The following is a 24,104-nucleotide window of genomic DNA, read 5'->3' on the forward strand; positions in this document are numbered from 1 at the left end:
TATCAAATAAGATATAAGAATCTTAAAATAATTGAATATCTAAATAATTTAATTGTTAGTGTCGATTTTAATGCCTTCATTAATGTGGATTTTTTTTTTTACAGAGAAATATTTCCTAAAAATTATCACATTAATGACTCAGAAAATTAAGGAAGATATGAATTTATGATTCTCGAAATCGTGTTGGTAATATCTTTAATTAATATTTTTCAAATTTAAATAATTAATGCCAATGGCATTCATCCGTAAATACATTCCAACTCCAGGATTTATTTGCTAAAAGTCATCCAAAAATGTATATATAGATATCTTATAAAAAACAATTTTTAAGAAGTAAAGAAGATAATTATAAGGAAACTACATGTATCTTATTAAATAGGAAAAAAAGAAATTAAAAATATTTACTAATTCTAATTTAAAGATACTAATTCTAAAAGAAAAATATTACTTTTCCTTAAAATTAAAAAAGATTTATGAAATTATACAGTCTTCTTATATAATATGATAATTAAAAAAAATTTACAATCAATTATTAATCCTAGAAGAAAAAGATTCTAAATTCTAAATACTCATTTTTATAGATAAACAAATAGATAGATAGATAAATTAAGCATATATGGCGATTGATGCAAATTAAGAATTATGAACGGCGATAGACATAAAATAGATTTGTTGTCGAAGAAGCTCGACCCGATGTTAAAGGAGATAAAGAAGGTGGAGAAATAAGAGCAGTTGGAGAAAAAGGGGATGATACAGTAACGGTGGTGTTGTTGTTGATGACGGTGGTTCAATCTTGGTGGTGGTGGTGGCGGTAAATGTTGATGAAGGTGGTGGGTCGGAATTAGCGAGATTTAGTATTGATGGTGATGATGATTGTGATAGTTGTGAGATTCAGTTGTGTTGGTGGTCTGGTGGGTCGGAGTAGTGAGACTAGGTGCTGATGCCTGACGAAAGAGAGAAATAGTGATATGGAAGAAAAAAAACATTGTGGTAAAGAAATCAAACGAGAGGGAGATAAATAAAAAGAAAGAGGAGATCGAGCAAAAATATATAAGAGAAATCTAATGAGAGAAAAAGAGAGATTTGAGACTTGACGCCGACGAGAAAAAGAGACAACAAATAACTCATAAGTAATATGGACCAAAAATTGACAAAAAACATATAGCAAATAGACATTGTTTAATATTATTTTCTTAATTCTTTTTTAATCTTAGGTTATTTAGTGCATATTCCCTAATTCCTTATGAATTTGTCTTTTTGTTTTGAGAATTTTTCACATTATTAAGTAAAGTTACATGATGTGGTTATAGACTGTCTCATATTTTCTCTTTTCGTATTGTCACAATTTTATTATGATGCCAAACTTTTTAAAAAAAAATTCATATGTTTACGTAACTCAGACCATATATATACAAAATATATATATCGTTTATATGTTTAAGTAAATATATAATTTTTTTTTTTATTGTTACAATTTTGTTTCCATCTTGCCCACATTGAAATTAGAAAGTGTTATACACATTTTCGATGGATGTAGATAATTTATTAAAATTCAATAATACACATATAAACATTTATAAAATATCATTATGTAACATATAATAAACAAAACTACAAATAGCATTTTATATTGCATATTATGCATGATTAATATATATTTAAAAATAATTAAAATACTATATTTTCAAAATTAAAACTTTTTTATATAATTTTAGTTAAACTTATTAAAATGAAAATTAAAAATGACAATTTCGACCAATAACCCGTGCAATGCACGGGTCTATATCTAGTTTAGATATATAGAACGTTATTAATATTTATGTACATGTAAAAATGTACATTAAGCATTATTAACATTTGTATATATATAAACACACACACATATATATATATATATATATATATAGCTTTTTTAACATTTGTATACATGTAAACATGTACATTAAGCATTATTAACATTTGTATACATATAAACACACACATATATATATATATATAGCGTTATTAACATTTACATACATGTAAACACATATATAGAGCGTTATTAACATTTATGGACTTGCTTCAAACATAATTACAACCATTGTAACCCAAACTGTTGCAGAGAACAAGTGTAATAGTGCATCGTAATTGGACACTTAAATATCATAAGTTTCGTCGGATTTTAGATTGATTTTCACCGGTTTTCATCGAGTTGTCACCAGATCTATACCGTATTTTGCCGAATTGGCACTGACTCTTCACCGGATTCGGTCGATTTGTCACCGGATCTTTATCATATTTTGTCAAATTTTTACCGGAACTTATATAGATTCATCATACTGAAATTAAAGTACGGATTGTCTCTATATATCCTTAACCAATTCTTCTTTGTTCGAAAAGATAGGTTCGAATTATTTATGGTCTTATAAAATAAATATATTTTAATCGGATATTATGACAAAGAAGACAAATATATATATATATATATATATATATATATATATATATATATATATATATATATAAATCTACAAATTTTGTTGGATATCTACAACATATTGATGATGAACATAAGAGAAAAATCAAAAACTGAGCGAGTGAGGCTAAAATCGAAAAAAGAGTGGGCTAATGTTACCATTGCTTTGGGTCCCGACAAGAATTTACCAAAAACTAATTATACCTCAGATCTTTACCTCCCACCTAATCTATACTAGTATTTTCGCAACACTTTGGTGACGGGTGGGTAAAAATGCTTCTGGGTTAATCGGATATCCGATCCGTTTTTTAAATTCCTTCACAAAAAAATTTGTTGGGTCGGGTTTTATTTAACCCACCTCATACACAGGATATTCCATATTTAATAATTTAGATATTTAGAAGATTTGATTAAGATTTAGAATTATGATTCTCTTATCAACTTTGTTTGATTTGTTTTTAACTGTTTTGAATCATTAAATAATACATAAAGTAGAAAAAAAAATCAATATTTTTTTTTCTGCATATACTGTGATTCGAAATTAAAAAAAACAGACATATATTATCCAATTGACGAAAATGTGTGTTCAACGTTCTACATCGATTAAAATATTTAGACAATGATTCAGAATCATATCATAAATAAGATCAACATTAATAAAATAAATGAGTTTTTTGGCGGAACGGGTTTGGCGGAACGGGTTTTTGAATCAACAATAATAAAAAGATTAAATATCATTAATCTGCCGCTTCAATACGGATTAAATCCTTTTTTTAATACCACCAATATTAGACATATTAAATTAGTCTCATTTAGAAAAGATTGTATAAAACCAAAAATTGTCCTGTGGTATAATGTTACTTAATAACAGTTGTAAACTATAAAATATAAATATCTTGATAAAATTTGCAAACTTTTATATATAATAAATAATCGTTAAATTTTAAAAATTACTACTTTTAGAAAACAAATCACGGGACGGGTTAAGAAGTTATAGGACGGGTTATATTTTGGAACGAAGTTATATGGTGGACGAGTTTGAATCAATATTTATAAAATTTTAAATATCGTTAACATGCCGTTTTAATACAGATTAAATCTTCAGTTTATGAAAATATAAATGTCTTAGAGATTGATATGATTTATAAACTCTTATATATAATAAATAACCATTAAATTTTAAAATAAAAACAAATAACGGGACGGGTTAAGAAATTACGGAACGGATTATTTTTTCGGAATGGGTTTATATGGCGGATGAATTTGAATTTATATTTATAAATATTATTAATATGCCGCTTCAATACGGGTTAAATCCTTAGTTTATTAACAATTGTCTCGTGGACTCGTGGTATACCGTTACTTAATAATAATTATAAACTATAATATAAATAATTATTTTATAAGGAGATAAAATTTACAAAATATTTTTATATTAACTTTAAAAATAAATCATCCCGCGATGTACCGCGGGTTAAAATCTAGTTAACTCTTAAAACAAATTACTCCATTTACCACACAGAACAAAATATTTAAAAAATTTACCATATTTTTTCTCTGTAATTTGTCCACTCCCATCTTCGACAAATAGTCAAATACAATCAGTTTAGTGTATGTATGTTTGTTTTTATAAGGGAATTCAATCAATGTTTTACAATCAGAAATTTAAAATCTATTAATACTTCATTAATTTATCGCGAGATTTTCTTTTGGTTAAATTTTACTGAGTTATAATAACTAAAAACCAACTTTCTTTTTTAACTCAAAAAATTTTATCTTATCTCCTATATGAGATTTTTATTGGCTCGTCCTAGATAGGTCAACAAATATGGTTACACACCAATTTAAGAAGTTTTAATTGCTTTCTAATTCAAATTTATTAACAATTAATGGATTGACTATATGAATTGCTTTCTAATTCAAATTTATTATTTCGACCGAAGTGGGATTCTTAACATTTTTTATCTAATATTTTCTCTTGTATTCAAATTAGTAGACACTAATCTTACTAGACATCTATATATTTATCTTAAGATATATATTTTATAAATTTCAAAAAAAAGAAAGAAGATATATCTTTTATGGGCAAACATGATCTCTTCAAAGAGCACCAAGTCAACACAAACCATATTGTAAGTTGCATACTATCTATAAGAACTTTTCAAGTCAATCAAGTCAAGGCGTGTAGAGTACGGTTAATCATCCTATTTGCCAACGACATATTTACTTAGAGAAACTTTGGAATAATTGAATCCATTTAACATTTTATATAAATAACTCACCTAGCTAGTCTTTGTATCACATATCCTTCCACTTCAAAACAACTCACAATTATTATCAAGAAACACCAAAAAAGAAAAGAAAAAGAGCTTAGTATCAAAATGAAAGCGAGATCAACTAAAGGAGGCTTGGTTGCAATATTGGCTATAGTTGTTTATTGCTTCTTCGAGAATATGGGTGAGCCAAAGTTTCTTCTCATGCAAATATGTGATTATGTGGTAATTACATGTATCTTATAAAGTTTTCACTACAAAAAAAGTGAGCATTGATAGCAGTCCACTATAGCACGGTTTCACTAATTGCTATGAACGATTGATTTGGGATTTTGATTACATGTAATAGCATTTAATCAACGCTATAATAAAAAATTAATAAGTGAGAAGCTGAAAACCCTTTTTCCGCTAATACTTACCCAAAAAATTTAGAAAGCCGCCAACACTTAGAAAGTTTTTTTATCTTTTCTCAAAAACCTAAAAGAAATCTTTCAGACTCACTCACTCACGATTCACACGAAACTCGTCGCTTCCACCGTCGAAGCGTTGCAGCCTCTTCTCCTCCCTCTGTCCTCGCCGTCTCCGCCACTATAGCTGAATGTCTCTCCCCTCCTCCTCCTCCAGCTCCTATTCTCCCGAACCAACTCACCTAAACCCTAAATCCACTCCAATGGCTCCTCCTCTGCCGCTGCCGCTACCATCAAACCTAACTGACTCAACCAAAACCCCACATCTCTGCCTCTCAATCTAGATCTATCTCTCATGATGAAGTTTCAATTTACAGTGGAGGAGAATTGCATCGGAACGGAGAAGCTGAATTCGATAGAGAGAGGGAAGATTCAAATAGTCTTAGATCGGGAAGTAGATAGAGAGAGAGGATGTGGTTATGGTGGTGATGGACGGATAACTTCAATAAGTAGAGATGATTCGTTGACTCTTATCTACGCCTTCATCCTCACAAAATGGTAAGCCATCTCAATTGGTTGCTGTAGGGTTTTTAGATTTCTTTAATTTGGAAATTGGAAGCTTGAAAAACCCAAAAGGTACTCTTAATTAAGAGAAATCTGTTAACTGTAAACTTGATTTCCAAAAAGAGAACTCTTTATATCTGGAGATGGAGCTCGTGTGTGAAACTCCTCAGTAGGTGATGTTTACTTATATTCTTTAATTTGTTTTGATTTGGTTTTATCTCTTAACTTCAGATGATCCATTGAGTTGTATTCCTGAAACTTTGTTCAGGCCATCTCACTGGATTTGGTGTTAAAAGGCAGTCTTTTTCTATTATGAAAGTTCTTTCTATTAAATTATCATATTGATTGCTAAAATGTTGCAGCCGGAGCTGTACAATGGTTTGAGAGAGGGTAGCTTGTTGAATATCTTGAGTGGTGGAAAGTAAAAAAATTGTAAGAATACTTCAAGTGTAAGTTCTAACGCATGATGTGTCTATATTTGCTCCTCTGATTTAGTAACTTCATTTATTTGAACTTTTTTGTCTAGGAAATGAACAAGCTACGAACGAGAATGAATTATGGATACTTATGTCCCATGATTTGATGATGTCTTCTTTGACCTTCAGATTGCAGGGGAGGATTTTGGAAGGTACTTTCTTGTTACTGCTAGCTTTTTGTGTTTGATTTCTTGTTTTTTGCAGCTTGTATAAGGGTATTGCTCCACTTTGGGGACTTCATGATAATATTCCGATGTTTAGTTGGGTCTTGTTTCTGTGTGTGTGTGTCTGTTATAACTTCTAGCACTATGGTTCTCGTCGTGATAGTAACTGAATTTGGCATGATATTCGATTGTGTAGTTTAGCATTCATGGCCAAAAATTTGGAAAATGAAAATTAAAAACTTAAGATTTGAGACATGGAATAAAAATGATTCAAAGTAAGAATTGAAGATGGTTTTTTTTTAAAAGGACTTATTAGTTGATTGAGACATGGAAAGGGAAATAATTGCTTTGTATAACTCTTATGAAATTATTCATCCTAAAACCATTAATATATAAGATAATGACAACATACGTTTATAACAGTTACCGAAATTTATGTCATCATCTGTTATTTCGCATACATTTTATTCTTCTCATGAGAAACTCACTCTACCTTGAGATTAATTTACTTAGCACTAATTCCTTTTTTTTTGTTGGGTCATGAAGCATAAGTAATTCTTTAAAGGCAAAGTGTTGAAGACGCTGAAGTTTCCCTAGCTGGTACATTAAATTGCTCAATGCTATTTGCATAAGTTTTATTAGCTGCTTTCCCTTTTATTGAAAAGTAGTTTCTTACATTGTTAACTTTGCTACCTCTTCCTCTTCCAAGCTCTTCTTCTATGAACCACATAGTGATGATTTCAAGGTAAGTTAAGGCTGATGCAAGGTGAAAGCTTTGTTTAGAATAAGAGCTTTGTAAATCATCACTTTGATAAAGTTGAATCTTTAATTGTCAATAACTGTTGTATTTTTTTGTTAAGGATGATTCAACATGGCTTGAGCTTTTTGATCACTAGAATGTGATAAGTGGGTAGAGAAAGGAATTGCTTCAGCCATAGCACCAAGCTTGAAGGAAGAACAAGAACAAGAACAAGTCTTAATCAATAAAGCACCATTTGGAGTTTTGACGCAAGAACCAGAACAGTTAGAATTTGTGATCGTAGATAGGGTATTTTTCTTTGTCCCTTATCTCATAAATTAGTACTCTTGTTGTATAAGAGTCGTAGTTGATGTTTTTATATAAGGTTTGGTTTGTATTAGACTTGTATGTTTCTTTTATGGATTTTATATGAAATAAAATATATTTAAATATATATCTTTGACCAAATTTAATTTATATGAAAATATATGAAATATAGAATGTAAAAACATGTCAATTTTAATTGAAAAAAATAGCATCGATAAAATGCTACAACATAATATATCATGGCGTAAATAACGAGCTATAATTGAATCGAGTATAGCATTTAATTAACGTTATGGTAGAATAACCTATAATAGCATTCTTAAAAATGTTATCGTAGGTAAAAAACCTACGATAGCTGCCGATGTCATAGCATTTGTGAATTCGCTATGTAATATATATGATAGCAAATTTTTCGCGCTAACAATGAACATATTTCTTGTAGTGTTTGTAGAGTATACGATATATATTCGGTTCTTATGCTAATTTTTTTTTCGTTTTCCCAAATGAAAATACTTTTTTTTATTTATTTAGTATAATATATAAACAATCTTCAGTGATAATTTATTGTTTATGATAGATTGGAACTCGATCGATGTTTCTCCTTATGAACCTGTTGGAAGTTATTTCCCTGGAGGTTTCTTTGCTCTCGACAACAAAAACAAGATGCTAAAATCGTTCCCATCTTATAACGAGTATCTCAAAAGATTCAATCTAGCCTCAGGTTTTGTTTTTTTTTTTAATAATTCTCTAACATTAATTTTTTTCTTCGTTAGTGATTACTCACATTTCAAATATTCTGTTTTAAGTAACTCTATATAGTTGATACAAAAAGAACTAATTAAGAGTTTATGCATCATCTTCTTATGCTTATTCGATGTATATATTTTGATGCAGTGGAAATTTGGCAAACAGTGAGAAGCAAGTGTAGAGATGGTTTCATCACTTTGAGCATAAAATCATTGCACTTTTTCGTCTCGAAGTTTACGCAATTCAGATACTCAATATCAACCGCAACTCCAATGAGTCGCTCGTGGACTTCTAGAATTATTTTCTGGGTAACATTGACTCGATCAGTCTCGTCCATGGCTAATGATAAAGCTCTATGATTAATTTTTTCATCTTCATAGATAAAAGGTGTGGTTTTGTGATATGTAACTCTGTAAGGTGACACTCCGAGATGCTTATATAGAAGAAGAAATAAATAGAAAGAAATGAATTCAAATAGGTATTGTTGGATATTTAAGAGAAACTAATCGGTTAGATAAAATTTTCCATGGGTGCTGTAAAAAAAAAAAGATCAATTTTCTATGGATTATGCCAATTAAATTATTATGGACTAGAAGAAAGAGAAACTGCCCAGAAATAATTATTAAAAAAATGTGCCCAGATATATTTTGATATAATTTTGAATTTAATATATAAGTATAAGTAAATATTAAACGAAAAGGTGAGTGGAAACCCCTTTGACCTATTGGTTGACCAAAGGTTAATTAATGATTTTACACCAAGAAGTCTATAAAGATCGGAAAGAATTGTCCGTTGTAGAATCGTCTTTGTAAGTTCTCATAATTTGCAATAAATAATAAATCCAGACGTTAAAAAAAACCCGAAAAAGTGCATTAATGACTGTGTGTGGAAATAACTTTCATACTTTGAAGTTTGAACCGTATTGATTTCAAAGAATCTCTGAAAAGATTTTGTGGTAATATGCTATTATCATCTTAGTCACGCTAGAAACCCAATTCGAGTCCATTGCTTAATGTCCGATATTTGGTAAATCACAAAGCTATAATAGTAAATAAAGCGTCAGTTGATGTAATCATGTATAATTAGACTTGTCATATGTGCAAGAGCTCTATTCCATGGTTTTCCTAGTTCAGACAATCGGCATATGAAACCTCTTATTACATGTCATCACTGGTATGTGTTCTTTGGCTAAGAAGCTTTCGTATTTGTTTATCTTTTATACGCACGTCATTAGCATAAAACATAAAAGCATCAATTTTTGTTCACTATACAATGGTAATTAGCACATAATGTTAAAACAAAAGAAACGAATTTGTTCGTTTGGTGTACATGATTCTTCATTTTTGGCAATCGTTGGCGACTCTGACCATCAACCGCGAAAATACGCAGTTCTTTTAGGTGTCGCAACTCGCAACGACCGCATAAGTTTTAGCTGTTTAAAAGTTAATAACTTTCTTTTGTTTGTATTCTGGACCGGACCAGGATTTACCAAGCCAGTGGGTTTGGAAAAATGCTCAAAATCTCTTACGGATTAACTTTGCAAAAAAAAAAAGGGATTACGTTTGATTCAAATATAATATAAGGAGGAAATTATAAACATTTACTAAAAATGGAGGATTTGCTTTTGTAAATTCTAGATACTTGTCTGCACTCTAAATTCTAGATACTATACAATGGTAATGTTAAAACAGAAAGAAATGAATTTTTTACCAAAAAAAAAGAAAAAAAGAAAGAAAGAAATGAATTTGTTCGTTTGGTGTACATGATTCTTCATTTGGCAATCGTCGGCGACTCTGACCATCAACCACAAAAATACCTAGTTCTTTTAGGTGTCGCCGCAACTCGCAACGACCGCATAATTTTAAAAGTTAGTAACTTTTAACTGGGTCGCGTTTGATACAAAGTATAATATAAGGAGGAATTTGTAAAACTTTACTAAAAATGGAGGACTTGCTTTTGTAAATTCTAGATACTTGTCTGCACTCTTTCGTTTTCTGCAGATTGGAGAATTTGGGGGTAAATGCTCTGATACTTTTTATCACAGACTTGAAGAAGCTTTTATTCTTCTCCGTTTCTCTTCTCAGTGAATCAACGAAGAACCGTTATGCGCAAATTCTGGAGAATTTCTACTGGGATCGAACCATCGGTTAGAGATCTTGTAACAGATCATTGAACATACGAAACTCCGATTGAGCTAATGGAATCTGTCTCTGTCGCAGAATCGCCTGCTAGTTCTGATGCAACTGCGTCTCATTTGGTACGCATTTCTCTTTTGTTGGATGATTCTGGTTCTATAGTGTTGTGATTGTTTTGAAATTGAACAAGAATGTGGGTTTAGTTCAATATCAGATTCTGAAGTTGTGATTGTGTTGAAATTGGACATGAATTAGTGTTTTTGTGATTGCAGCCGAGTGTGTCTGTACTTTTAGATGCTCTTGAGCAGTCTGCATCTACACCTAGGATCACAAATGGTCTTTCGCAGCGGCTGTTACGTTCGTTACAGCTTTCAAATGAAAATAAGCTTTCGTTTAAGGTGTTGAATGGAGCTTGTCGTGTGCTCAGATTGGCTTGTATTCAAGCTAAGGAAAGTAGGAAGTCCGGGTGTGTTAGTCCTTTAGTTGAAAGTAGTGACAGTGGAGTTATAGTTGATTCAACTCTTAAGAAGTCTGATTCAAGTCGTGCAGAGGATTTTTGGTTTGAGTGCGTGGAATCATGCGTGGGGATTTTCACTGAGTTTTTCTCATCGACGGATGAAGCGAAAGTATATGTTTTGCGAAGCTCTGTTTGTGTTGATTGTCTTTTTGAACTGTTTTGGGAAAAAGCTGTAAGAAACAATGTGATGAAACTCATTATTGATCTCATGAAGGTATCTTTTTCAAATTAGTACTTATAAGTCTTAACTATACTTCTATTGATCTTTTAGCTTGTTAAGGAGAATGAAATGGATTTTTTTTTTATCCAAATTTTCAGATCAGGCCTTTGTGTGAGGAAGACAAAAGCGCAAAATTGCAAGTGTGTTCCAAATATCTAGAAACTTTCACTCAAGTGAAGGAAAGAGAAAACGATTTTGTTGACTTATCTGTTGATCTATTGGCGGGTATGAGGGATTTGATCAAGACTAATTCGAGGGTATGACTCTATGTTTGTTACAAAGTGCTTGTAACGTCTGTTTGGCGTCAGCTACCCCTGCTGTAAATCATTGTCTTTATTTTGTGCTTCCTCTAATTTTTCTCTTCTATTGTTTCGCCAATTCAGTATTACCAAGCCCTATTCCGGGAGGGGGAGTGTTTCTTACACATTGTCTCTCTCTTAAATGGTAATCTCGATGAAGCAAATGGAGAGAAGTTGGTTTTGAATGTCCTTCAAACTTTAACTTCCCTGCTTGCAAATAATGATACGTCAAAGGTGATTCTTCTTTTCTTTTGCTCTTAGCTTCATTAAGGATCACCTAAAATGACTTGTTCACTTATCACCTTGGGATGAGAAAAAAAAAAAGATGGGGTCATGGAAGAAGTAGATTTTTGTAGCATAATTAGCGACATTCAAAATTTGTTTCCTTAAAGCGTGTTAGCAAAATATGAATATCGCACCTCTCCCCCAATATTCATGTAGATAAGGATTTTCCCTGGATTACTTGTGAACATTACTTAACTTTATTTGGGATTGAAGTAATAGTGAAAGAAATCTTGGAAGTGAACTTTGATCTCAAATAGTCAATTAGTAGAACGAAAGACACATGAATTTTTTATTGTTTTGGACGACCTGAGCTATGTTGAACCTAAAGGTCTCTTGCACTAGTATAATTAGTTTTTGCCACTGCTTCCTTGTGCCCTTCAGTTTGCATTTAAAGCCCTTGCTGGCAAGGGTTATCAGACACTTCAAAGCTTATTGTTGGATTTCTTCCAATGGAAACCTACTCAAAGGCTCTTAGACGCACTACTTGATATGCTTGTTGATGGAAAATTTGATGATAAAGGCAGTGCCCTTATAAAGGTGATGTAGTTTTCATAATTTATCAGTTAATGATTTGTTTTTTAATTGTTTTCTAATACCTGGTTCACTGGGGCTAACTCTATTGTCCTGTTTCCATGTTGAAATTTTTTTTCCTACTCAGAATGAAGATGTTATCATACTTTACTTAAATGTACTTCAGAAGGTTGGTGCAATTCTCGTTACTTGGATTTGCCTTTTCCCATATTTTGGTTTGGGATATTTCCTTACTGTGGAGTTGTATGATTTGGCAGAGCAGCGAGTCTTTGCAGTGTTATGGGCTAAATTTGTTTCAGCAACTCCTTAGGGATTCCATATCGAATCGTGCTTCATGTGTTCGGGCGGGAATGCTTCACCTTCTTCTTGATTGGTTTTCTCTCGAAAATGATGATAGTGTTATCTTGAAAATAACACAGCTAACTCAGACAATTGGTGGCCACAGTATTTCTGGGAAGGATATACGTAAGATCTTTGCCCTTCTTCGGAGTGAAAGAGTTGGCAATCAACAAAGATACCGCTCACTGTTATTGGCTTGTTTGTTGTCAATGCTGAATGAGAAAGGACCAACAGGCTTTTTTGACATGAATGGGGTTGAATCTGTAAGTCTTTGTCCCAGAAAGTTTCCATGCTTAAAATAGTGCCATCATACTGCTACAGCTTGTTGAGATAAAGTATACGTTCATCAGTTATTTAAAGCTTCTTTTGGATCAAATCAGTCCAGTGATTAATTTATGCTGCCATAACTGTATTGAACTTGAACATGCCGAAAATTTAACTGGTAAATGTTTAGACATCGTGGGGGCTTTGTAGAGCTGGAAAGCTTTTGAATTTATGTTTCCAAGATATGGTGGTACTCTGTAGGAGATTATTGATGCTAAAGTGTTAAAACTTTTCTTGGTGAGTAGACAAACTCTGACTATTTCTCGATTCTTACTTCTTACCTTCTTTTGTAAATTATCTTTCATTCGCAGGGGATTGTAATCAGAACACCTGTTCAGTGGCCTGCAAATAAGGGGTTTTCCTTTTGCTGTTGGCTTAGGGTCGAAAGCTTTCCTGGAGATGGCAAAATGGGTATCTTCAGTTTTATGTCAAAAAATGGAAAGGGTTGCTTTGCTGCTATTGGGAAGGATGAACTATCTTATGTTGTAAGACAAATTACATCTTTTCTGAGTTTTTTTTTTTTTTTCATTCTTTAAAGTTCGTTCGCCTCTCCTAATACATTTTTCTCTTTTTTTATTCAGTCTCTTAATCTGAAACGGCAATGTGTAAATGTGCATGCCAATTTTGTCTGTAAAAAATGGCATTTTATTTGTATATCTCATAGTATTGGAAGAGCATTCTGGGGAGGAAGCCTCTTGAGGTGTTATGTTGATGGGGATCTTGTGTCATCCGAAAGATGCAGGTGATTCCGCAAGATTTTATGTACTAATTTTTTTTAAGGGCTTGTTGTAATATCCATAGAATTGTTGACAAGTGAGATGAGTAATGTTTGGTTGCTTTCTTTTTTCTCTATTTGCACAGTACTTGATTTCGTTATCTTATTTTTCAGCTATCCCAAAGTTACTGATGTACTTACCAGCTGCTTAATTGGTACAAGAATCACGTTGCCACATATCCAAGATAACGATGGCCTGGAATCGATCCGAGATGTGTTCCCATTTTTTGGCCAGATTGGCCCTGTTTACTTGTTCAATGATTCCTTGTCTTCAGAGCAAGTTCAGGCCATTTATTCGCTAGGACCAAGCTATATGTATGCATTCTTGGAGAATGAGATGACAGGTCCCTTTTCTGATAGTCCATTTCCTAGTGGTATTCTTGATGGAAAAGATGGGCTTGCATCTAAGGTTTCCTTTGGACTGAATGCACAGGTCATCCACCCTTTTAAACACTTCGTTGCTATCATTTCATCCCGTCTTTACTAATAAACATTCCTTTTCCAATTTAACCAAAAAAAATTTCCTTCTTTTTTAGGCGAGCGATGGTAGGAGATTGTTTAATGTGTCTCGGGTTTCAGATCATCTACAAGAAAGGCTTGCATTTGAGGCCGATATTATGGTTGGTACTCAGCTATGCTCGCGGCGCTTGCTCCAGCAGATAATTTACTGTGTCGGAGGGATATCTGTTTTCTTTCCTTTGATTACACAATCAGATAGATGTGAAAGTGAAGCACTTAAAGAGGAAACTTCAGCTATGCCTTTAAAAGAGCGTATGACAGCAGAAGTTATTGAATTGATTGCTTCTGTCTTGGATGAAAATCCAGCAAATCAGCAGCAGATGCATCTTCTCTCTGGATTCCCCATACTAGGATTTTTATTACAGTCTATTCAACCGAAGCAACTCAATCTAGAGACACTTTCATCCTTGAAACACTTATTCAACGTTATTTCAAGCTCTGGTACGTGTTGTGAGTGCCTCATACTAATACTTCACTTCTGGTACCATATATTGCGGTTGTTTTTATACATGAAGTGGAACCGTTTTTCTGATTGTGGTTTGTTTGGAATTTATTTATTTATTTCATATGGTTGGAATCATATTCTGTTTTCCGCAGGTAGTACATTTAGTCGGATTCTTGCCTTTATTCGTTTGCTCATTCAGTATTAAAGTTGTTTGTAGATCACGAGCTGGTTTATTATAAACTTCTTTAAGTTTATTTTTTATTTTATTTTTCTCTATCCAGGGTTTGCTGAGCAGCTTGTGGAGGATGCTATATCTAGCATATTCCTTAATCCTCACATTTGGCTCCATGCGGCCTATAATGTGCAGCGTGAACTTTACATGTTTCTCATCCAACAGCTAGATAACGATCCACGACTTCTGGGAAGCCTTTGTCGACTCCCCAGAGTTATTGACATAGTATGGAACTTTTACTGGGAATCTGAAAGATACTGTAAAGGAAGCAAGCCTCTTATGCATCCAGCAAGGACTATAGAAGAAAGACCAAGTAGAGATGAAATTCATAAAATTCGTCTCCTTTTGCTGAGCCTAGGTGAAATGAGTCTGAGGCATGTCATCCACTGTAAAAATTCAGTTTTTCTGGTCTCTATGTTTTATACCCTTTAAATACATGATGTAATATTTTTTGAAACTTGTACTCAAGTCCTTGTGTTCAGTTTTATTCATAAATTTCCTCCGTTTTTCAGGCAAAATATCTCATCAGGGGACGTAAAAGCTTTGACAGCATTTTTTGAGACATGCCAGGATGTAGCATGTATCGAAGATGTTCTGCATATGGTTATCCGTGCAATTTCTCAAACATCGGTCCTTGTTTCTTTTCTTGAACAAGTCAATCTTATCGGTGGATGTCACATTTTCGTCGATCTTCTTCAGAGGTAAATTTTTGTTAAGGTACCATCTTTTTTCCTCTATAAGTCAAAGCACAATCTCACTCACATATCTTCACAATTTCACGTTTGGCAGGGATTACGAGCCTATAAGGTTACTCAGCTTGCAGTTCCTTGGAAGGCTTCTTTATGATGTACCTTCTGAGAGAAAAGGACCTAAGTTTTTCAATCTTGCTGTTGGAAGAACTAAGTCTCTATCACAAGGGCATAAGAAAATTGGTGCTAGAACGCAACCAATTTTTTTGGCCATGTCTGATAGATTGTTCCAGTATCCTCAGACAGATAACTTGCGTGCAACCTTGTTTGATGTTCTTCTTGGCGGGGCCAGCCCCAAACAGGTATCAGCTCAAGAATCTAATTTTAATTAAGCATTTGTTTTCTACTTCTCAACTTTCTTGAGAATATTGTTGGAAGATCATTTGGAGTTTTTTTTTTCTTGTAGGTTTTGCAGAAACATAACCAGGTTGATAAGCACAGAAGCAAACCAAGCAACTCTCACTTTTTTCTTCCACAAATTTTTGTTTTTATTTTTGAATTCCTGTCCGGCTGCAAGGATGGATTAGCACGAATGAAGATCATCAGTGACATACTCGATCTTCTTGATTCAAATCCTATGAATGTTGAAGCTTTGATGGTATATACACCTATGGCTGAAAATTCAGATATGCAAGTGTTAAAATGGCAATTTAAAATACAAAATCTTATGTGTAGGAATTTGGATGGAGTGCATGGTTAACAGCGTCAATGAAACTTGATGTGATAAAAGATTACAGATCTGAATTGCTTAATCATGATGACTTGGCATTAAATGAGCAACATTTTGTCAGGGGTCTCTTTTGTGTTGTTCTCTGCCACTATATTTTATCTGTGAAGGGAGGTTGGCAGCAGCTAGAGGAAACTGTGAATTTCATACTCTTGCAGAGTGAGCTTGTAAGTTAATCAAACCTACTTTCGTTCTTTTATCTTAGAACATATTTGTTGTTATTCTGTGCTTATTCTGTTTCACACAGAATGATGTCCCATACCGGTCTTTTCTCCGTGATCTCTATGAGGACTTGATTCAGCGTTTGGTGGAGCTCTCATCTGAAGATAATATTTTCCTTTCGCACCCATGTCGCGACAATGTGCTGTATCTCTTGCGGCTCGTTGATGAGATGCTTGTCCGTGAATTTGGCAGTAGGCTCCTGGTATGGCGCACCTATTTTTTTGGTTTTTCATTCTTATCATGCAGTTGATTGACTAAATCTATGTTGACACGCTGCAAAATCTTGTGAAACTGCCTTCTTGTCCTACGTGTAGTTTGAGACTATGGTATTTTAGGTGCGGTTTTATGTTTTCCTGGATTGTTAACCATGTTGATGTTTAGGTCTTTTGGTGTGTATTAGATTATTCTAGAGTAATTTCTCTTTCCATTCGTTCTTTAATGTACTCGCTATGAACAGTCAGTCAGGGTGGTGAAGGTATTAGTTAAGTTATTGAGTGAAACATCTTGGATTAACTAAAGTCACTCGACACTCTCTAAACTTAAATAACTTCATTGTATTTAAGGTCAATGCTAACAAGTGGTTTGATCCAGTTTCCTGTTGCTAAGAAAAGCATATGTGTGCTTTCGTTTATACATTGGAGCTTTAATGTCAATGTATTTCTTGCAGTTTCCAGCAATTAGCACTGATTTTTCAGAGGATTTATTACAACTTGGGAACCGTGAGGACCACAGTTTGGGATTAGACGAGAGTTTCCAACGATTTTTGACTGAAGAAATCTCTAGGTATGCTCTTTATGAATTTCATTTTACTGCATCTTTAGTTTAGTGCCATTTACACTTTTGTTTCAAAGTTCTTAGAAAAATAGGTATATGGAGATCATTATCGGTATAAAATATAAATTGTAACAAGATATGCAACCATCTCCTGTATGGATAACTTTGTATCCATTGAAACCAATAATAGATTACCTATATGGGTAGCATAACTTTTAGCCCATGATATTGTTGTAGAGAAACATAAATGGCCTTCCAAGAAAAAAATGACATGTGAGTTAGGGTAAATGTGGCTAGTGTTTTCTATGTGAAAGAAAGCCTTTTACTTGGTTTCTTTCGTCACTGCTCTTTGTAGTTTTCATTTATTTTAAAATATATGAGAAGCTGCTTAAACAGATATTGTACAACATCTATTTTCCTTTTTTTTTACGATATAGTACAACATTCCAGTATATACTGTTTATAAAGAGAAAGCTTTTCAGTGGCTGATCCATGATATTTTCTGCTCAATATTCTTGCTTGCTAGTTTTGGTGATGATGTTATTTTCATTTTCCAGAAACACAGAAAGTCAGCAGTCTTGCACCACGGTAACTGAACTTATGACCAATGAAAGATGGTGGAATTTGTATGACAATCTGTGGAGGATAATATGTGATATAAATGGAAGGGGTCCGGTAAAGATGTCTCCCAAATCTTCAGCTACTGGTCCCTCTATTGGCCAAAGAGCAAGAGGTTTAGTAGAATCATTGAATGTTCCCGCTGCTGAAATGGCTGCAGTTGTTGTGTCAGGAGGAATTGGCAGTGCATTGAGTGGAAAAATGAACAAAAACGTTGATAAAGCCATGCTCCTAAGGGGGGAGAAATGTCCACGAATCGTGTTTAGGCTTGTCACCCTTTATCTGTGCATGTCTTCACTGGAAAAAGCCACTAGATGTGTACAGCAGGTGACCTCACTCTTGCCTTCCTTTTTAGCTGCTGATGATGAACAAAGCAAGAGCAGATTGCATCTCTTTATTGGGTGTTTGCTTTATGTGCGATCCCAGTATGGAAAGTTAGATGACGGTGCTCGTTTCCATGTCATATCGCACCTGATACGTGAAACAGTAAGTTGCGGAAAGTCCATCCTTGCCACCAGTGGTATGAATAAGGATGACAGCTCTGATTCTGGTGGAATCTTCAAAGAAATGGGCTCTATCCAGAATCTTATACACAAAGACCGTGTGCTTGCTGCGGTCACTGATGAAACAACATACATGAAAACATTGATATCTGATCGTACAGTGCAAGCCCTTGATGAAAGGAATAACGAAACATTATCTATAGAACGCAACAGCAAGAAAGCTTTTGATGACGAGCTGCAAAACGTTTTAAAAACTGTTCTTACATGGGATGAAAATAGACGAGTTGCAGTGCAATTAAGCCATGAAGAGCAACAGCAAAATGTTACTGAGAAATGGATTCACATGCTGCGATCTTTGATGGATGAGAGGGGTCCTTGGTCTGCAACTCCTTTTCCTAATAACATTGTAAACCGCTGGAAACTCGACAGGACAGAAGATTCTTGGAGGCGTAGACCAAAGTTGAGACGAAATTATCATTTTGACGAAAGGCTGTGTCATCCACCTTCTACTTCCACTGCCACTGAAAATGAGACTTCAAACGTTATTAATGAAAGCAAGTCTGGTGTGATACATATACCTGAACAGATGAAGAAATTTTTACTAAAAGGCATTCGCAGGATAACTGATGAGGGTGGCCCAGAATCCTGTGAGAATGACAGTAGTCAAAGTGAGGACAGTTTCATGGATACTTCTGCAGATATCCAGTTCTCTGAGCTTGTGAGAACCAGCAGTGGTCTCAAGGATGTCGGACAGGATAAAGTAGATGCATCTTCTCTTGAAGTTGATACCAGTGAGGTACATATTTCACAGATTTTGAAGGAGTAACCAATATAGGGGTTACGTCTAACATGCTTTCGCTTTACTTCTCAGGTTTTGACATCAGTTCCTTGTGTTCTTATAACTCCGAAGAGGAAACTGGCTGGTTGGTTGGCAGTTATGAAAAATGTTTTGCATTTCTCTGGGGAGTTTTTGGTGGAAGGAACTGGTGGATCAGCTGTCTTCAAGAACTTTAGCACTTCAAAGGGTAGTGATATAACAAAGGCGGAAAATAAACAGAACCTTGTAAAATGGTCTTCGCCTTATGATAGTGAGACGTTCCTAGATTTGGAATCAGGAAACAAAAATAAGAAACCCTTAAAAAAGGTTAAGCGCCACAGAAGATGGAAAATAGGGAAGGTAATAAACATCAAACTGATTTGAAAATTTTCATCTATCATTTTCAGCATATTTGATAATGTTTCATGGTTGATAGGTGAAAAGTGTTCATTGGACGCGGTATTTGCTTCAGTACACAGCTCTGGAGATTTTCTTCCAGGAATCTGTACCCCCAGTCTTTCTAAATTTTGCATCTCAAAAGAATGCAAAGGAGGTCGGGATGTTAATAGTTTCTACCAGGAATGAATTCCTGTTTCCAAAGAATGTTGCTAGGGACAGGACTGCAATGATTTCGTTTGTTGACAGAAGAATAGCCATGGAGATGGCAGAAACAGCCAGAGACAGATGGAGAAGGAGAGAGATTACAAATTTTGAATACTTGATGATTCTTAACACCCTTGCAGGCAGATCTTATAATGATTTGACTCAGTATCCTGTTTTCCCTTGGGTGGTGGCTGACTATTCATCAGAGACTCTTGATTTTAGCAAAGCATCTACCTTTCGTGATCTTTCTAAACCGGTTGGAGCTTTAGATACAAGAAGGTTTGAGGTTAGTATAAAGCAATGACATATATTTCAATTCTGAGATTAGTGGCATGAATGTATTACCATATAAATTTATTTTTGTTACAGATTTTTGAGGACAGATATCACAGCTTCTCTGATCCTGATATACCTAGGTACATTTGCAGGCATATTTCCTGTACTGAAGAAATATTTTACCCTTTGCACCTTAGTAATTTCTGTTTATGAACTTAATGCAGTTTCTATTACGGGTCCCACTATTCAAGTATGGGAAGTGTGTTGTATTACCTTTTAAGGTTAGAGCCGTTTACATCCCTTCATCGTAGTCTGCAGGTATTTGTTTCCAACTTTGACCAATAGCAGATTTCTGGAGTATTATAGGCAATAATTATGTTTTGAAATAGATTATGAATAATGGTGAATATAAACATATTCACTGAATAGTTCCGTCTGTGGCCAGGGTGGTAAATTTGATCACGCAGATCGTCTTTTCCAAAGTGTTGAGGGGTCCTTTCGAAATTGCCTGTCCAATACAAGCGATGTAAAAGAATTGATCCCTGAGTTCTTCTACATGCCTGAATTTCTGGTGAATTCTAACTCTTACCATCTTGGAGTGAAACAAGACGGTGAACCTCTTAAAGATGTTTGTCTACCTCCATGGGCTAAGGTATGCTTCTCATGCATATGATTTATAGGGTAGTTTCTAGTTGAGCGCTGAATTAGTTTGGAGTTTTGTGCGAAAACTAGATATGTACTACATATGTGATTCCTAAGAGTAATTTATGTACTTTAGTGTTTGTCTACCCAATCTTGTAATATGGCAAACATGTTCATGAGGTGTCTTTGGTCCTTTATAAGGGATACCACCTATCGGATATTACGATCTATGATTATATGGAGATTAGCGATGTGCAGTAACAAACTAAAGCTAAAAGTTTCTTTTGGAGGTGTTTGGGACGCTAAGGAATTGTAGTGACGGGCTTGGATTCCTGACACCTCCATTATTGCATTCTTATGTTGTTTTATCTCTATGAGAACTTGATTACGAATTGTATATGCAGGGTTCTCCAGAGATGTTCATTGCTCGTAATAGAGAAGCCCTAGAGAGCGAGTATGTTAGCTCACATCTCCATGATTGGATTGATTTGATATTTGGACACAAACAGCGTGGAAAACCAGCTGTGGAGGTACTCTTGATTAATTTTCGAAAACTACTTCTATGTCTTGCCAGCTACTGATGATAGTTCATATTTCATAAGCTTCTCTCTTCTTTGTTTACATGGTATTGAAGCTTCCAAACTGTTTTCTTATTTGGCAAAAAAAAAATTTGAACTGCAGGCTGCAAATATCTTTTATTACCTTACATATGAAGGTGCTGTCGATGTTGAAAATATGGAAGATGAACTGCAAATATCAGCCATTGAAGATCAGATCGCTAATTTTGGTCAAACTCCAATCCAAATATTCCGGAAGAAACATCCGAGAAGAGGGCCACCTATTCCAATTGCACATCCGTTGTACTTTGCACCTGCTTCCATTAATTTGACTTCTATTCTTCCCGCTACAACTCATTCCCCATCAGCAGTTCTATATGTTGGTGTAGTGGATTCAAATATAGTTCTCGTTAACCAGGGTCTAACTTTGTCAGTCAAGATTTGGTTGACAACTCAACTACATTCTGGTGGAAATTTTACTTTTTCTAGCGCTCAGGTATGTTCAGTATCATCTTTTTGGATTCTTTCAATTCGATATTCTATTATCCGACTTCAGTTAAGGCCTCTGTCACTGCAGGATCCATTCTTTGGAGTTGGCTCTGATGTTCTCTCTCCCCGTAACATTGGAAGCCCCCTAGCAGACAATGTTGAACTTGGATCACAGTGCTTTGCCGCAATGCAAACGCCACTGGAAAACTTTCTGGTTTCATGTGGGAACTGGGAGAACAGTTTTCATGTCATATCATTGACTGATGGCCGGGTAGTCCAAAGCATCCGACATCATAAAGATGTTGTAAGCTGTGTTGCAGGTATGCTCTTTGTTTCCTTCATTTGCCTAGTTGAAGATGATGTTGCTGTCTTAGACGAGCATTGATTGTATGATGCTAGGAAAAATCTGACGAATATTAGATTTCTAGGATAGGTATACACGTGAATGTTACGGTGAAGAGTAACATGAATTGGAATTGCAAAACTACGTAGGTTTTTACACTTGTTTATTCAAATAGGGTTCTCGTTAACCTGTTCTACGTATTTCATGGTTTTCTAATTCCCCAAGCTACTGATGCATTACTAAATATATTGTTGATGCTGCAGTGACTGCTGATTCGACTATACTTGCAACTGGTAGCTATGATACAACTGTGATGGTGTGGGACATTCTCCGCATGAGAACACCTGAAAAGAGGGTTAGAAATACCCACGCAGAAGTACTGCGGAAAGATATCGTCATAGCCGATGCTCCTTCTCATATTCTTTGTGGTCATGATGATATAATAACCTGTTTATATGTCAGCACTGATCTTGATATAGTCATCAGTGGGTCAAAAGATGGAACCTGTGTATTCCACACATTGCGGGAAGGAAGATACATAAGATCCTTAAAACATCCTTCGGGCAGTGCAGTGTCAAAGCTTGCTGCATCGCACCATGGCCGGATTGTTCTGTATGGTGATGATGATCTTAGTCTACACCTCTACTCCATTAACGGAAAACATCTGGCCAGCTCCGAGTCAAATGGACGCATCAATTGTCTTGAACTTAGTAAGTGTGGAGAGTTCTTGGTCAGTGCCGGTGACCAAGGACAAATAATTGTACGGTCTATGAACACCCTTGAAGTAGTAAGACGATATAACGGCGCAGGGAAAATAATCACCTCTCTGACAGTAACTCAGGAAGAGTGTTTCTTAGTAGGTACAAAAGATGGAGCCCTTCTTGTTTATTCAATCGAGAATCCTCAACATCGGAAAACGAGCCCAATCTGGAGCATAAAATCCTGATTATATATCTTCTGTATGTAAATTTATGTGGCTTAGCAATGGTGTTCTCGATTTGTGGCTAATCTTTTGTGTTCTGCAGAGGAGACTTACACTTTCACTGCCTTGTAAATGTGCAATATATCTCATCTTAAGCAGTTAAGATGCATAGACAGTATAGAGGTGTTTAATTGATGTAACATTACAATAGCCAATAGTGATGCGTTTAAAGAAGTAATACGATTTGTAATACATTACAAGAGGATTAAAGTGATAATTTAATTTATACCTCGTTCCCGTTGCTTATGGCTCTCGTGTCTCTGATCAAAAATATGCGAGTATCCCAACTGTACTTCGTGGAACTTGAATTGAACCTAATTTTACTCTTTCTATTCGTTTTACGATGGCTTTTGATTCCGGGGTTTTTCGGAACTTGCCGGCATTGGCCTTTGTGTAACATATCATGAAAGTTTTACAACGTATTGTAACAGATGTTAACTTGATGATATACGAAGGCATAGAAACGATGTTAAGTTCAAAAACACGTGATTAATAAATATTTGGGAAATTCTTTGAAGATAGACCAACTAAATGGTAATTTTTTTGGGAATTTTTAAGAAATGCCTCTTTCTAAATGTCCTTTCACAAAAATGTCTCTTTCTTAAAACTTTCTCAAAATTTCTCTTAAAAATCTGAGGTCTACCCAAATGTGTGTATCCTTTTAAAAATATACAAAACTACTTTTATACTTGTTTATTTTATATTACTCCATCTATTTCAAAATATACGATGTTTTACCTAAAAGATTTCAGATTCAAAAATATTCACTTTTAGAAAGTTCAACAAATCATGAAAGAGACTGCATAATATAAATAATCATACAATATTAAATTAATCTATAATTTGCATTAAAACTTGAAAACATCTTATATTTTGAAATAAATAAGTTTGTCCAAAACATCTTATATTATGAAACAGAAGAGTACTATCAATTAAAAAAAATATTAGCTTCTTCTTTGATTTATTTATATACAAATTCTTTTAAAAAATATTTTTCTACAAGAAAAATCATTAGAATCAAACCCA

The 24,104-nt window shown here is 34.3% G+C and overlaps 2 protein-coding genes across 6 annotated transcripts; both read left to right on the top strand.

Annotated features, from left to right (window-relative positions):
* The first annotated feature begins 4,563 nt into the window (after window positions 1-4,563).
* Window positions 4,564-8,648, top strand: LOC9322776. Of its 4 annotated transcripts, none has more exons than XR_002333761.1 (6): window positions 4,566-4,915; window positions 5,516-5,696; window positions 6,065-6,151; window positions 6,229-6,330; window positions 6,889-7,087; window positions 7,203-7,481. XR_002333761.1 is itself a non-coding variant. In XM_021034039.1 (3 exons), the coding sequence occupies exons 1-3, from the start codon at window positions 4,840-4,842 to the stop codon at window positions 8,512-8,514; spliced, it is 432 nt and encodes a 143-aa protein (XP_020889698.1). In that variant the 5' UTR covers window positions 4,758-4,839; the 3' UTR covers window positions 8,515-8,648. The 4 variants fall into 4 exon arrangements, 1 of the variants encoding a protein (XP_020889698.1); XR_002333760.1 differs by having other exon boundaries at window positions 4,568-4,915; window positions 6,065-6,134; XR_002333759.1 differs by having other exon boundaries at window positions 4,564-4,915; window positions 6,065-6,330.
* A 1,442-nt stretch (window positions 8,649-10,090) lies between these two features.
* Window positions 10,091-23,319, top strand: LOC9322777 (BEACH domain-containing protein B). 2 transcript variants are annotated; one of them, XM_002886665.2, is made up of 28 exons: window positions 10,091-10,412; window positions 10,563-11,021; window positions 11,126-11,284; window positions 11,411-11,560; window positions 11,993-12,148; window positions 12,270-12,311; window positions 12,400-12,744; window positions 13,117-13,290; window positions 13,387-13,547; window positions 13,695-14,013; window positions 14,117-14,540; window positions 14,826-15,150; window positions 15,289-15,477; window positions 15,566-15,827; window positions 15,932-16,123; window positions 16,201-16,419; window positions 16,500-16,676; window positions 17,142-17,257; window positions 17,806-19,165; window positions 19,241-19,546; window positions 19,623-20,075; window positions 20,159-20,205; window positions 20,290-20,383; window positions 20,511-20,717; window positions 21,112-21,237; window positions 21,389-21,760; window positions 21,842-22,073; window positions 22,360-23,319. In XM_002886665.2, exons 1-28 carry the CDS (start codon window positions 10,353-10,355, stop codon window positions 23,040-23,042), a joined length of 7,809 nt encoding a protein of 2,602 aa, XP_002886711.2. In that variant the 5' UTR covers window positions 10,091-10,352; the 3' UTR covers window positions 23,043-23,319. The 2 variants fall into 2 exon arrangements, with proteins under 2 accessions (XP_002886711.2, XP_020889630.1); XM_021033971.1 differs by lacking the exons at window positions 10,091-10,412; window positions 10,563-11,021; window positions 11,126-11,284; window positions 11,411-11,560 and having other exon boundaries at window positions 12,058-12,148; window positions 12,405-12,744.
* The last annotated feature ends 785 nt before the right edge of the window (window positions 23,320-24,104 follow it).

The sequence above is a fragment of the Arabidopsis lyrata genome (assembly GCF_000004255.2).
Source record: "Arabidopsis lyrata subsp. lyrata unplaced genomic scaffold ARALYscaffold_2, whole genome shotgun sequence".
NCBI classification, from domain to species: domain Eukaryota; kingdom Viridiplantae; phylum Streptophyta; class Magnoliopsida; order Brassicales; family Brassicaceae; genus Arabidopsis; species Arabidopsis lyrata.